This window comes from Citrus sinensis, chromosome 8, assembly GCF_022201045.2.
Source record: "Citrus sinensis cultivar Valencia sweet orange chromosome 8, DVS_A1.0, whole genome shotgun sequence".
NCBI classification, from domain to species: Eukaryota; Viridiplantae; Streptophyta; class Magnoliopsida; order Sapindales; family Rutaceae; genus Citrus; species Citrus sinensis.
Genome location: NC_068563.1, coordinates 17,339,220 through 17,354,949, shown reverse-complemented (window position 1 = coordinate 17,354,949; position 15,730 = coordinate 17,339,220). Strand labels below are relative to the sequence as shown.

General features: G+C 36.6%; 1 protein-coding gene and 1 non-coding gene across 2 annotated transcripts; both read left to right on the top strand.

The window, feature by feature from the left end:
• Positions 1-4,758: 4,758 nt before the first annotated feature.
• On the top strand, positions 4,759-4,865 carry LOC127899464 (small nucleolar RNA R71). Its single transcript, XR_008051341.1, has one exon. It is a non-coding gene; the product is annotated as a small nucleolar RNA R71 (small nucleolar RNA).
• Positions 4,866-7,292: 2,427 nt separating this feature from the next.
• Positions 7,293-8,045, top strand: LOC107176042 (uncharacterized). Its single transcript, XM_052432716.1, has 2 exons — positions 7,293-7,423; positions 7,757-8,045. Exons 1-2 carry the CDS (start codon positions 7,293-7,295, stop codon positions 8,043-8,045), a joined length of 420 nt encoding a protein of 139 aa, XP_052288676.1.
• The last annotated feature ends 7,685 nt before the right edge of the window (positions 8,046-15,730 follow it).

Here is a 15,730-nt window from a genome sequence, read left to right as displayed (position 1 = left end):
CTCCATCTTGTATTTTCTTCGTATTTTAATAAATTCCCATTTTGCCCCTAGTTCAATTATGAGTGGCTAATTTTCTTTCAAGCTTGGGTTGAAGGTGAAGTCTCAACATGTGTCATGGGCTTAATTTGGTAAATTTATTTTCTTTTCCCCTCTAGTTTTTGTGGATATTTTGACTTCTCGTCGACAAATAATAATAGTCTTGTCTAGATACCGCCTTGGTTACACCGGCCCTCTAGTACAAGGTTATTATTATTTGGCACGATAAGCCCTTAGCACCATATTGATTAGAGCGTGGTTCATGAGGTGTGGATTCCCCCCTCATGATTTAATTGACATTAATAAGGATTATTTAGCCCATGATGCATGTTAATACGGATCCAGATACCCAAGTACGTTATTTCAATAGAATTCTCTTCAATTTATTCTCGCCATTTCAATTCCAAATTTAGAATTTATTCTCGTCATTTTAATTTAAGTTTTAGCATATTCCAAATCATTTCCACCACAAATCCAATCACCCATTTACAAAATTAATTCTACGCATAATTAAAATCCACCTCCTCGTGGGATCGACACTCGTCACCATTAATCTATACTACAATAGATTCGTGCGCTTGCGAGTACATTAAAATTTGCACAACATTATTCAATTCGAAAATCCAGATTTACGTTGCAAGCTCACTGCCCACAACCGGATAACCGATTAGTAAAATCCGGATAACTGGATTCGGGCATATATATGCTATTCATCTTCTCCTCACCTCTTTTGGTAAACTGGATCTTCCTCTCTCGGTAAACTGGATCTTCCTCTCTCGGTAAACTGGATCTTCCTCTCTCTAAAAGCCGTTTCCATTTTCTCTATTTCTCGCTCCAAAATTCATCATTTTCATTCGTTTCCAATCCAAATCAATTCATAAATCTTATTTCCCATCTCCTCTTGAGTCAAAAATCATCTTCAAAAACCATTTTCACCATCAAACTCATTAGATCCGAATCTCATCTAGGTTTTTAAACAAAACTTTCTCTCTCTAAATTCTTTCCTCTTAAGCTAGTTTTAATCTTAATTGAACCTCAATATTCATTTAAATCCTCACCATCTTCCTTCTCATTGCCTCATTTCACTTCAAATCAATCCAAATCACCATATCAAGCTCACGGCCGGTTCGTGGAAAAGCCAAAGAACCGGTTCAACCCACCAAACGCTCACGGTAAGCAGGGGGCACCTTCAATGAGTCTTCCTTTGAGTCCACGCATTTCCCAGCCAAGTATTTAGTCAAACGATTTCACCAACAATTTATGACTCGTGAGGTACTCCAAACTTTTTTCGTTTTACCGAATTGGTTGAATAGTCTTAGTATTAGTAATAGAACTTTATTACAATTGTTGGAAGATGTTGGTTGGATTAATGCACTTGGTTTTTAGGAAAAATGTATATCTAGACTTAGTGAAAGTGTTTTACTCGAATATGGATTGTTCCGCGGAGAAAGAGAATCGAGTAATCACCGAAGTTGGAGGAGTTTCGATTGAGTTTAATAATTCAGAGTTGAACTCTATCCTAGGGACTTCCGATGATGGCCTAGAAATGTTTTCACCTAGGAAATCTCCTAATATTGATGACTATGTTCATATTGATGCAGTTATGAATATATGTCGTCGTATTGACCTTTCGGACGATGATTGTACCATCCATTTCCGCACCCAATGTCTTTGTCTTCAAACTTGGATATTACTTCATTTTATTCAGAGTATTGTGCTTCCTAGATCAGGTCATTTGGATGAACTTTCTCATATGGATGTTGCCTTGATTGATTGTATTTTTAGATGTCGTCCGGTCGACTTACGCTACACCATTGTCCGAAACATGCTTTGTATACCTAAGTTGATTACCCGTTCCCTCTCGCATGGTCATTTCATCACCCGAATCCTCAAATACTTTAGCGTCCCTATCGATGAACCATCATGTAGGCCATCTAAAAGCATTGGGGATGAGGCTGTTAGTTATTTAGGTTTTGAGTGGCAAAATGGAACTTAGGTAAAATTCACTGAAAATAAATTCACCTTTCTTGCTCCAAGTGATGATCGGCCACTTAATGTTGTGGTTCCAGCCGATCAGCTACTTGTTTTTTCGCTTTCCTTTCGGGGTCAGCATAGACGTCGAGATTCTTCTGTGTCTACCTCTACTTCTACAGCCTCTGCACCTGTTGTGCCACCTCCCGAGCCTCTTATTTCTAAAGAGGTTACTCTTCAACAGCTTATGGATGAGGTGAGGACACTCTCTGTGCGGCAGACTAAGTTTCAGCAGCAGCAGCAACAACTTATTCATGGACAACGCCTCCTCTTTGAGCACTTCGGCATTCCATATTCGTATCCACCTCCATCACCACCATCCTCACCACCTCAGTAGTCTCTTATGCTTGTATTTGGACACACCTGCATTTCATTTACTGCATTATGTTCTTTTATTTTTGATTACATGGATGGTTGTTATGATTTTGGATTATGAATTTGTTTTGGATGATATGGATTTGTTTTGATTGTTTGTTATGTTATTTCTTTATGCTTTGGATATTTTTAAATTAGTGTGCTGTATTGAGATTTTGATGATTGATAGGGGTAGCTTTTATTCTTTTTTATGATGAAGGGGGAGATATAATATGTAAGGGGGAAATATGGGAAATTCATTTTTTATGAAAAATACTCATATGCACTTATATAATATGTAAGGGGGAAATATGAGAAATTCATTTGTTATGAAAAATATTCATATGCACTTATGCAGGGGGAGTCTTTTAAATCTTTTTGAAATTCGTCTTTAAACCTTGCATTGATTAAGAGGGAGCTTTTCATAACTAAATCAATTTTCTATAATGTGTTTTGTCATCATTAAAAAGGGGGAGATTGTTAGCCTATATGGCTATAAATATTGATTTTGATGATAACAAACCACATGTGTTGGTTAAACAAAAGATTTATGTATTGTACTTTTATAATAAGAAAATGATTTTATAGAGTTAAGTTGTTTTTCAAGTTGTGGACTAAAATGAAAGAATTTTATAATCTTTGATTTTAATAAATATTGTTTTGAATTTCAGATTTGGACCTATTTGAAAATATTTAAATATTTTGGGTCATTCTAAGATTTCATATCTTTTGGGTGATATCATAATTTCATAAATTTTTGGGATTGACAAAGCATTATTTAGAAATTCTAAAATTGGACCTATTTGAAAGCGTTCATAACGTTTTGGGCCATAATATAGTTATATAAAGGTTTTGGGATCAAACTATAATTTTAGAAAATAATTCACTGTAGCAGTTACTGTAGCAAGCGGCTATCCGGATCCTGACAAACGATCGACTAGATTTGGGCAGTAAGCTTCTGGAACAAAAATGACTATCCAGATTTCACAAGTGACATACCAGATGTTCAAAAATTCAAATTTTGACTGTAACGGTCACATTAAGCAGCTAACCAAATGTCTATAAATGGTAACCCGGTTATCACCAAAATGTGTATAACGGCTAGTTTTTGAGCTCAAACTATATAAACCCAAATCCAATTCTTTTATTCTTCAATTTGTATATATACTCTTTAAGAGAGTTTTTATTGTAATCTTCAATTCCTCATCTTAATTGTGAGTGTTTGAGTGTGTGAGACAATTGAGTGAAGAGATTGGGAGATAATCTCTTTGTTGTAAAGGTTCATTGACACTTTGAAGTAAATTGTAAACATTTGAAGCCTTGGAAGGCTTGCATAGTGAAATCCTCAAGTTTGGATCGCTTGAAGGCGTGGACGTAGGCGGGGATTGCCGAACCACGTAAAAATTCGTGTGTTTGTTTCTCTGTTCTGTTACTCATTTTTTATTGTGCTTTTATTGAACTTATTGCTTTCGAATTTTTTAAGGCGTTAGATTGGATTGTTGTGTGGTTTTGTTAGGATAATTTTTAAAATACCAATTCACCCCCCTCTTGGGTTGCACACTTGTATTTCAACATTAACAGGAATATCAACATTCTTTCCAGATCTTAAGTTGATGACCTTACAATGTTCCTTTTCCTCTCGTTTTGGATCTTCTGTGTTGCTAGGCAAGCTTCCTTGAGCTCTGCTACTCATTGCTGTGACAAGCTAACCAATTTGGTTTTTCAGATTTCTTAAAGATACGGCTTGACTTTGCACAATTGCTTCATTCTTTGCAATGTATTCCTTAATCAGTGTTTCTAGTGAAATGAGAGGATTATGGCTGGTGTATTTTTGCCCTTGATTTTGCTGATGAAAACCAGGTAGTTGAGCATTTCTGTTATGTCCACTCAATGCTGGAGCATTTTGATTCTGATTACTCTACGAGAAATTTGGGTGTTGCTTCCACCTGGGGTTGTAAGTATTTGAGTACGGGTTGTTTTGAGGCTGTCGGTTGTAATTACCCATATAATTTACTGATGCTGGATTTCTAGGACAGTTCAGCAACTTGCTTTACTGCCGCTGGAGCAGATGTCATGGCTTTCACCATGTTAGTCAATGAAGTTACTTATGCTTATAAAGCTGTAATTGCATCTATATTATGTACCCATGCTACTCCTCTTGCTGCTGGCTATCTAGTTGATGGCCACTAATAATTATTGTTGGCAATTCTCTCCAAAATTTCATAAGTTTTAGTGTAAGATTTGGATAACAAAGCTCCATTTGCTGAAGCATCAACCATCAATCTCGTACTTGGATTCAATCCATTATAGAAAGTCTCCAATTGTATGCAACAAGGAATGCCATGATGAAGACACCTTCTAAGCAATTCTTTGAATCTTTCCCAAACCTCATACAAACTTTTATCTTCAAGTTGATGGAAAGAAGTGATCTCATTCCGCAATTTTGTATTTTTTGTTGGTGGAAAATATTTCATTAGGAATTTATCAGCCAACTCATTCCATGTAGTGATGGAATCAGATGGTAATGAATTTAACCATGCTCTTGCTCGATCTCTTAAGGAGTAAGAAAAAAGCCTTAGTCTTAAAGCATATTGTGTTGCTCCAGCAATTTTAAAAGCATCACTCACTTACAAAAACAACTTAGGATGGAAGTGAGGATCTTCATTTGGCAGTCCATTGAATTGACCCACTGTTTGCAACATTTGAAACATCACTGGCTTCAGTTCAAAGTTTGCGGATTCCACTTCAGGTCTGATTATCCCAGGGTGTACAACTTAAGGAGTTAACACAGCATAATCTCTAATAGCCCTGTCTCTGTCATCTGCCATGTAAATGATATTGTTGTTGCCTGGTTGTCTCTGGTTAACATGCTCATTCTGCTCCTCTTGAATGTTGACATGTTGTAATGGCCCGTGAGGGTCCAAATTTCCCACATCATGCAAATTATCCATGTCTGAAATAATTTTTGAATTCCTTTGTTCTCTTCGCAATCTCCTTACAGTCCTTTCAATCTCAGGATCAAATTGGAACACAACAGATCTATCCTTGCGCATGCAAGTGTTGATCTGTCAATAAATAGAACAAATTAAATCAAATTGGCACTATCAAGACTTACTTCACACTTCGAAAATAAACAACCAATCCCCGGCAACGGCGCCAAAAAACTTGTTGGTTAATTTTTAATAAAATGCTATTGATGCCAATGTGCAAGTGTACACAATAAATAATAAATTGATGAATATTTAAGATCGTCTCCACAGGGATTGATGTTACCAAAAATGCTACAGCAATCACAATAGGGCAATCTACCTTTATTTCAAATGAACAAATGTGAAGTTGTTGACTACCAAAATTTATAATTGTGAGAAAATAAAATGAATAATGCAGTGATGAAATAAAGTAAATAAATTGTGTAGAATGATTAAATGAGAATAAAGTAGTTGAATGATCAAACTCTCTTTATGGGTTGACTGCTTTTCATCAAATTAACACCAGTTGCTACAGCACTGTCCATAGCACTGGGCAGAATTACTTTGCATCCTCAGTTGTCGCGTGTTGGAATTCTCATACCCTTAAGTATCTTAGCAATGACCAGTTACTATTCTACCTTCAGCATGACATTACAAACATCTATTCTCTCCACCCTACAAGGTGAGTACCTATGTCTAGTTTGTCACAAATCTTAACTTCAAGTATAACCCTTATGGGATTCAAGATAAACTTAATCCAGAAAATTTGAATTAAGATCAAGTATTACTCTAATAGTATCCACTAAGACATGCCCTTTTGCGGCTCTATCTTAACTTGAACTATTAAATGGGTGGTCAACCGAAATAACAGTTATAATAATAGCTACTAGAGTAAAATGCTATAACAATTATATAGTAACTCATAAGAACAGTCAAGAACCCATTAGATTGTTTGTCACTCAACTACAAGCAAGTTTAGTTCATATTCTGATCTTCTTATTCTTTTTCTCTTAATTTTCTCAATATTAATTCCTTGCCGTCGTTTTATGTGATGCACGCCCCTTTTTATAACTGAAAATTAGGGTAAACAAAAGCCTAGGGCGTACATGAGTCAAATTAGGAAATTGTCAATCGCAATTCTGTAGCTATCTCATGCTAAGTTTTCTCCCTCATTGTTCCAGGATTGCTACAGCAATGGTTGCTCCAGCAACGGCTTTAACAATGCACTGTTCCAGGTTGTGTTTCACTTCTTTTGTGGCCATATTCTTTCTCCTTCTTGCTAGCCCAATGCCTCAGCATCCCTTCATGGATTATAAACTTCTGAAAACCTACAATTATACACATGTTTTGAGTACAAATTACTTTAAATCAACCAAAACTTATTAAGACTAAACTAAAATGGATGTTTATGCAAAACATAACCAAAATGTAATAAAAACACATCATTTACTTTCTAAGTGGTCTTGATTTAAGTCTAGAATTTCCATAATAACTCTCATTTCATAGAGTTATCAGCATGCTCCAGCACCCAGTGGACTGAATAGACATTCTCAGCCACCTGGTTTTCATCAGCAGAATCAAGAGCAAAAACACACTAGCCATGATCAAATTAGTTCATTGGAAACACTTATTAAGGAATATATCATGAAGAATGAGGCAATTGTACAAAGTCAAGTTGTATCTCTGAAAAACCTGGAGAACCAAATTGGACAGCTTGCCATAACAATGAGTAGCAGATCTTAAGGAAGTTTATCTAGCAATACAGAAGATCCAAGAAGGGAGGGTAAAGAACACTGTAAAGTAATCAATTTAAGATCTGGAAAGAATGTTGATATTCCTGTTGATGTGGCTAAAAAGAGGTTAGAATTCAACTCCTCATAAGAACAGCCTCAAGTTGAAAGGATGTTACAGCAACCCACCCATCAAGATACTGGTGCTAGCAGTCAAGCTACAGCAACCCTGGTAGGAAGTCACCCAATAACTGTTGGAGAAGATGTTGCAACACCAGTGGTGACAACTCACGATAAATCAAAGTAGCAGAGATTCGTACCTCCTAAAACTGTACAGCCATTTAGGCATCCACCTCATTTCTCACAGAGATTCCAGAAACAAAAACAAGACAAACAGTTTAGCAAATTTTTTGAAGTGTTGAAGCAGTTACACATCAACATACCTTTTGTAGAAGCATTGGAACAAATGTTTAATTATGTGAAATTTCTAAAAGATATCTTGGCAAGGAAAAGAAGGTTGGGAGAATTTAAAACCGTTGCTTTAACATAAGAATGCAGTCACATGCTTCAGGGTAATATTCCTAAAAAATTAAAGGATACAAGAAGTTTCACAATACTATGCTCAATTGGAACTAGGTACAATGGTAGAGCACTCGGTGACTTGGGAGCTAGCATTAATCTAATACCATTATCTGTATTTAAGCAATTGGGAGTAGGAGAGTGCAGGCCAATAACAGTCACTTTGCAATTAGCTGACAGATCTCATGCATACCCTGAAGGAAAGATTGAAGATGTATTGGTGAAGGTTGACAAATTAATCTTTCTAGTGGATTTTATTGTACTAGATTTTGAGGCTGATAAAGAGGTACCAATTATACTTAGAAGACCTTTTCTAGCAACTGGAAAGACTCTGATAGATGTGTAGAAAAGAGAGCTAACCATGAGGGTGAATGACCAACAAGTCACCTTCAATGTATTAGAAGTTATAAAGAGTCCTGATGAGGCAGGAGATTGCAATTTTATGAGTGTCGTGGATCTTGCTGTAACAGAAAGAATATATAAATGCTGCAGTAAAGAAGTTATCAAAGCTGTCACTTTTGAAAGCTTTGAAGAAGAAGATGCTACAACAAACTAGATAAATTGGATAGGAAAAAGGCAATCTAACAGACATAGCGGATTTATTGAACCTCTAAATCTTTCAAACAAGGAAGTAAAGACAACTTTACCATTTATTGAATCACCTCATACTCTTGATTGAAATTGTTACCTTCATATTTGAAATTACTTATCTTGGTCAGAATAATACACTTCCTGTAATCATTCATCTTCTTTGAATGCAGATCAAGAAAGGAGTCTGGTAGATGTGCTTGGGAAATACAAAAAAGTAATTGGATGGACTATGACAGATATTAAAGGGATCAACCCATCCATATGCATGCATAAAATTCTATTAGATGACTGCTACAGTAATTCAGTAGAGCAACAGAGAAGGCTAAACCCCATTATGATGGAAGTTGTGAAGAAAGAAATCATCAAATGGCTGGATGTTAGGATCATATACCCGATATCAGAAAGTTCATAGGTGAGCCCAATACAATGTATTCCAAAGAAATGAGGAATAACAATGATAGCAAATGAAAAGAATGAACTTATTCCTACAAGAACAATGATTGGATGGAGAGTATGTATAGATTACAGGAAGCTCAATAAAGCCACACGGAAGGATTATTTTCCTCTCCCATTCATAGATCAAATATTGGACAGACTTGTTGGAAAACAATACTATTATTTTCTCGATGGGTATTCAGGTTACAACCAAATTGCTATAGCCCTAGAAGATCAGGAAAAAAACTACATTTACCTGCCCTTACGGAACGTTTGCCTTCAGAAGAATGTCATTTGGTCTGTACAATGCTCCAGTAACTTTCCAGAGATGTATGATGTCTATTTTCTCAGATATGGTAGAGCAAACATTGGAAGTCTTCATGGATGATTTCTCAGTCTTTGGAGAAATGTATAATGATTGTTTACATAACTTGGAAGAAGTTCTTAAAAGATATGAGATGACTAACTTAGTACTCAATTGGGAAAAATGCCACTTCATGGTGCAAGAAGCCATAGTGTTGGGTCATAGGGTGTCCAAAAATGGCATAGAGGTAGATAAGGTAAAGATAGAAGTGATAAATAAACCGCCACCTCCAACTTCAGTCAAGGGTATTAAAAGTTTTCTGGGACATGTTGGATTCTACAGAAGATTCATAAAAGACTTTTCCAAAGTAGCTAAACCATTATGCTCATTGCTAGAACATGACAAGCCTTTTCATTTTGATTAAGACTGTCTGCAAGCTTTTAGAGAACTGAAGAAAGCTTTGATCACTGCACCAGTAGTTATAGCACCTAATTGGACTCTACCTTTTGAGCTGATGTGTGATGCCAGTGACCATTTTGTTGGGGCAATTCTGGGACAGAGAAAGAATAAGGTTTTCCATTCTATATACTATGCTAGCAAAACTCTTACTCAAGCTCAGATTAATTACACCACTACAGAGAAAGAGCTGCTAGCAGTAGTATTTGCTTTCGATAAGTTTAAAGCGTACTTGGTAGGTATTAAAGTGACAGTTTACACAGATCATGCAGCCATCAAGCACCTAATATCAAAGAGAGATGCCAAACCGAGATTAATAAGATGGATATTATTGCTTCAGGAGTTTGATTTGGAGATTAAAGATAGAAAGGGGACTGAAAAATCAATTAGCAGACCATCTGTCTAGACTATAAGCAGATTCGAGCACATTGACTAAACAAGACATCACTAAAATATTTCCTGATGAACAACTGTTAGTGCTACAACATGCACAGATGCTACATCAACCAGAATCTCCATGGTATGCAGATTTTCCTAACTACTTAGTAAGTGGATTGCTACCACCTGAGTTGAATTTTCAGCAGAAAAAGAAATTTCTTCATGATGTTAGAAGCTACTACTGGGATGACCCACCCTTGTATAAGTTATGCTCAGATCAAGTAATACGAAGATGTGTTTCAGAGGAAGAAATTCCACATATACTGCAATCTTGCCATGCTACAGCATATGGAGGATATTTTGGTGGACAAAGAATAGCTGGTAAATTTCTGCAATCACGTTATTACTGGCCTTCTGTTTTTAAGGATGCTTATAAGTTTGCTAAATGTTATGATAGGTGCCAAAGGACAAGAAACATAACTCAAAGACATGAAATGGCATTGACAAACATTTTGGAAATGAAGATTTTTTATGTGTGGGGAATAGATTTCATGGGCCCCTTCCCACCATCCTTTGGGAATTTATATATTCTGGTTGCTGTGGATTATGTCTTCAAGTGGGTAGAAGCTGCAACATTACCCATCAATGATGCCAGAGCAGTGGTGAATTTTCTTCAGAAAAATATCTTTTCCAGGTTTGGCACTCCACGAGCAATTATTAGTGATGAGGGTACTCCTGTAACAAAGTATTTGCTGCAGCAATGGCTAAATATGGAGTCAAGCATAAAATTGCAACAGCACATCACGCACAATTCAATGGCCAGACAAAAGTGTCTAATAGGGAGATTAAGAAGATTCTAGAAAATGTAGTGAACCCTACAAGAAATGATTGGTCATCATGCTTACATGATTCCTTATGGGCTTACAGAACAGCATACAAGACACCACTTGGCATGTCGCCCTACCGAATTGTGTATGGGAAAACTTGTCACTTGCCATTCGAGCTGGAGCACACAACATATTGAGCACTGAAACAATTAAACGGGGATATACATGCTGCAGCAGAGCAGAGGAAACTTCAACTATGCGAACTTGATGAATTACGATTATTCTCGTACGAGAATGCAAGAATCTATAAAGAGATGACAAAACAATGGCATGACAAACACATCCAGCAAAGAAAATTAATTCCTGGTCAACTAGTTCTGCTCTATAACACCAGGTTGAGACTATTTCTAGGAAAGCTGAAATCTCGATGGTCTGGACCTTTTAAGCTGCTCAGAATTTATCATCATGGGGCTGTTGACCTCTTAGATGAAAAGACAGGCCAAGAATTCAAAGTTAATGGGCATAGAGTTAAGCATTACATGCATTCTGCTACAGATTGCTCAAATGAGGTATTACTCCTTAGTGAACCGGCAGTGTGAGCACTCAAGGAATGTCAGATTGAAGGACCTTAAATCACGTGCTTAATGAGAGGGAACCCATTACTGAGGAAGTCTTTTTGGATGAAATGGATCATCCAAGTTTCCATTATAATATATATTTTTCTCTTATTTTCATTATTTTTCTTATTTAAAAATGTTTAATTATTATCTTTTATTGTTTTGCACACAAAAAAAATGCTAAGTCACGCAATTTGTGGAGTTGGATTCAATACTGACAATTGGTGCTGTAATGTTAACATATTACAATGACAAGCTACTTGACAGTAGCCATCTAAGGAGATTGTTGTGTAGATTACTAGAGCACACAATTTATTGTTTTTGCAACCAATTTTACCGTTATAGTAACTTAATTACAGAGCCTCACATTTTACCGTTGGAGATAACATGTGACAGCTGGTTAGGTGAACTCGGATAGAGATTGGGGAACGATGCATAATCTCTTAAATGACCGCATCAATATCTATTTCCTATTTTTATGGGATATGCTTAATAAATTAAAAACAATTCTTCCCTAATTTATCTATTTTACCAGATTTTTTATTTATTTATTTCCACCTATATAAGATTTTCACTATGCATGTTGACCTCTAACATTATTTTCTTTTCCCTTCACAGTCACAACCAAGCTACCTCATAACCTCTTCTTCTCGTTTTACTCTTGGACATATTACTACAGTCATTTTACTGTTGTAGCAATGCCAAGGTATAAAAGGATAGCCAGCAGACTAAAAGATCCCTCACGATTTCAAAGTTACTATGTGGAAAAGAAATATGAAGAATTTATTGAACCGCGTAAGATTTTGGAAGAAAAAGGGTTTCAGTTCCCACCTCAACCCTCAGGAATTGTACAATCATTATACGCTGCTGTAGCAAAGCGTGGGTGGATGAAGTTTTGTAACCACCCCCGAGACCCTGTGTTGCCACTGGTGAAAGAATTTTACGCTAACTTATTAAGCCCTGGTCAACATAATATTAAGGTAAGAAACTCGCTTGTACCTTTAGATTCCCGAGTTATTAATGCTTTTTATAATTTACCCTCTGAAGTTAATTATGAGTATGCCAAATTGCTTGACAAATTAACCCCACAAAGATGGAACAAAATTTTCACAATACTTACTGTAAATGGTGCATCTTGGGCTAATAAAGAAGGGCATGTGATTAATAGGATATATTTGAAACCTATTGCTAAGGTGTGGGTGAAATTTTTAAAATTCAGATTGATGTCAACCACACACACCACCAATGTTTCATAAGAGAGGTTAGTACTTTTGTGTGTCATTGTTAGAGGGTTACCCATAGATGTGGGAAGCATTATAGAAAAAGAAATTTGGGACTATGCTATAAAAAACCAACAAAGCAGCTGCCTTGTTATTTCCTTCACTAATCACCAGCATTTGTGCGGTATCGGGAGTCCACGTTGATGCAAAAGATGAGCATGTTAAGAATGATGGTTCCCTCACTGGACGCACTATCAAAAGAATTGTTGCTGAAGTTGCTGGAGTACCACCCGAAACAGCTGCTGTAGCAGGGGCAATGAGTTGTTGGGTTAGAGCAAAGAATCCAAGAACTTAGCTCCAGCATCACTCAATGTGCTGAAGCTCAGCAGAGGGAAAACAATCGGTTTTGGAGCTATTTTCAGCACTTGGAAAACCACCTACACTAATTTGCTGTGTAAATGAAAAGTACCCACCGAAATTTCCCTGATTCATTGCTACAACAGTTCAATTTTGGTACCTCCACTACAGATGCTCCAGCAGAAGTCAGTGAAGATACTACTGACACGGATGAACCAGAGGAAGAAGTTGCAACAGAACCGCAAGCAGAGGCCGCTACAGATGCTGATGATCTGTTAGACCATCCTGAAGAAGAGAGTGTCAAGTCTGCAACTGAAAGTTCCCCGACAGAGGAAGATGAAGAGCTTGAGAAAGAACTCGAGGAACCCCAAGCCAGGACTTCTTCCAAGTCTAGAAAAAAGCACATCATACGAGAAGAAGAAGAACTTGCTGAAGAGCCTGCCATTCTAGTCCTCTCTCGAAAGGGCAAAGAGAAAGTAATCACCCCTCCTGCCTCCGATGATGAAGCCGAGCACATTGATGCAGAGCTGGAAGCTGCAGCAGCCAGAGTTACTCATACACCCACCGAGACAAAGCATCTACTTGATATCATTGCCACAATCACGGCTGAGGCGTATGCATCCGAAGACCCAACTCCAGCTCCTTCACAGCAAACTCCCAGAAAACATGTTCTTGCTAGTCCTAAAGGACCCAGCAAGAGAAAAGGCAACACTTCTGGAGGTGTTGCTGTAGTAGACACACCAGAGCCAAAGAGGACCAGATCTGTTTCGTCCTGACAGGTTGCACCCACTGCAACTCCTCCCATTAGCCCATCGCAGAGAAAGAAAAAGGTGCAGCCAGCTACCTCACCGTAAAAATCTCCTAAGGATCGGCTGCGGAGCGCCTCTAAAAAGCGGTGAATTGGTTGTAATTTGTTACAGCAATACTTTCAGTACCAGGGGAGTACCACTACCCGCTAGTTTATTTTACTTCTTCATGCAAAATTTTTTCCTTCATTTAGTTTTAAAAAACTTGATTTATTTTGCATGTCCTTTTATTTAATGTATTCATATTTGGTTTATGTGGTTTTGTTTTGTGTACTGTGAGGACACAACACCTTTCAAGTTTGGGGGGGGGTTATGCATTACTGTAGTAATCCTGGAACAACGACAAAGAAAATTTAGTGCAGGACACTTGCAGAATCGCGATCTGCAGTTTCTTAATCTGACTCATGCGTGCCTTAGGCATCCGTTTACCCTAATCTTCGTTTATAAAAGGAGCACGCATCATATGGAAGAGCTGCGGTGAATTAACATCGAAGAATCAAGAGAAAAAGAAGGAAAAAACATAATTCAAGGGAGAACAAGTCTGCACCATTGAAGAAACCTGCAGAACTATTTTCGATTAAATTTCCATCATCGTTTACTTCTTTCCTTACTTATTCTCATATTAAGACGATGTATTTCATGACTAATATTTTGCTATTAGTTTTTCTCTTACAAGCTATGAACTAAATTTGATTGTAGTTGAGTGACAAGCAATTTTAATGGGTTCTTGACTATTCTTATGAGTTGGTGCGAGATTGCTGTGGCATTTTGCTCTAATAGCTTATATTACAATCATTATTTCGGTTGACCTCCCATTTAATGGTTCAAGTTAAGAGAGAGCCATAAAAGTGCCTGTCTTAGTGGAAATTATTAGAGTAATACTTGATCTTAATTTGAGTTTCCTGGATTGAGTTTACTTGAGTCCCAAAGGGGCTACACTTGAGTTAAGATTTGTGAAGAACTAAATATAGGGATTCACCTTGTAGGGTAGAGAGAGTGTATGTTCATAATGTCATACCTTAGGTGAAATAACAACTGGTCATTGTTAGGTTGCATAAGGTTAAGAGAAGTCCAACAAGCGACAACTGAGGATGCAAAATAATTATGCCCAGTACTGTAGGAATTGCTGCAGCAACTGGTGCTCATTTGAACAAAACAGTCAGCCCATGAAGAGAGTTTGATCATTCAACTACCTTATTCTTATTAAATTCTCTTTGCACAAATCATCTAATTTACTTTATTACTGCATTTATTTTATTATATTGTTAATTTCATTAGTCAATCAACCTTAATTATATTTTTCTTTAGATAAAAGAAAGTTTGCACTATCGTGATTGCTGTAGCATTTCTAGTAACATCAGTCCCTGTGGAGACGATCTTGAATATTCATCACTTTATTACTTATTGTGTACACTTGCACATTGACATCAGTAGCAATTGAGTTAAAATATCCAACAATAAACCACTCAAGTTATTTTGTGACAATAATGTTAACATGTATGTGTTTATAATGATGATTTTGATGATAACAAACAAGATCAAGAATGATTGAGTTTTTAAAAGTTCAAATTATTTTTCATACATTTTAAATAAATCATTATTTTGATAAAATAAAGGTTTTATACTTAAAGGAAAAATGATTTTATGAAATTGGTTGTTTTTCAAGTTCATAGTCTAATTGAAAGAGTTTTGAAAACTTTGAAATCAATTAGTATTGCTTGAAACTCTGGAGATGGACTTATTTAAAAAGTTTCATAAAGTTTTGGGTCATAATATAATTGTAGAAAGTTTTAGGGTAAAACTATAATTTTAGAAAAAAGTTCACTGTAGTAGTCACTGTAGCAAATGGTCAACCAACATCTTGATAACGGCTAACCAACATCGAACAGAATTGAAGATTAGCTTCTAGACGCTAACGACGATCTGATTTCTGTAAAACGACGATCAAACAATTTGAATTTTGGCACAACAGTCACTTGCTCAAGCCAAAACGACGATCTGATAAGGCTTATAGCGATCCGACTTTATGCAGAAAGTCAA

Excerpts from the sequence above, each read along its gene's own strand:
- LOC107176042 (XM_052432716.1), top strand. The coding sequence starts at position 7,293 with ATGTTACAGCAACCCACCCATCAAGATACTGGTGCTAGCAGTCAAGCT. Across the intron at positions 7,424-7,756 it reads ACAACTCACGATAAATCAAA|GTACAATGGTAGAGCACTCG; the intron begins GTAGCAGAGATT and ends AATTGGAACTAG.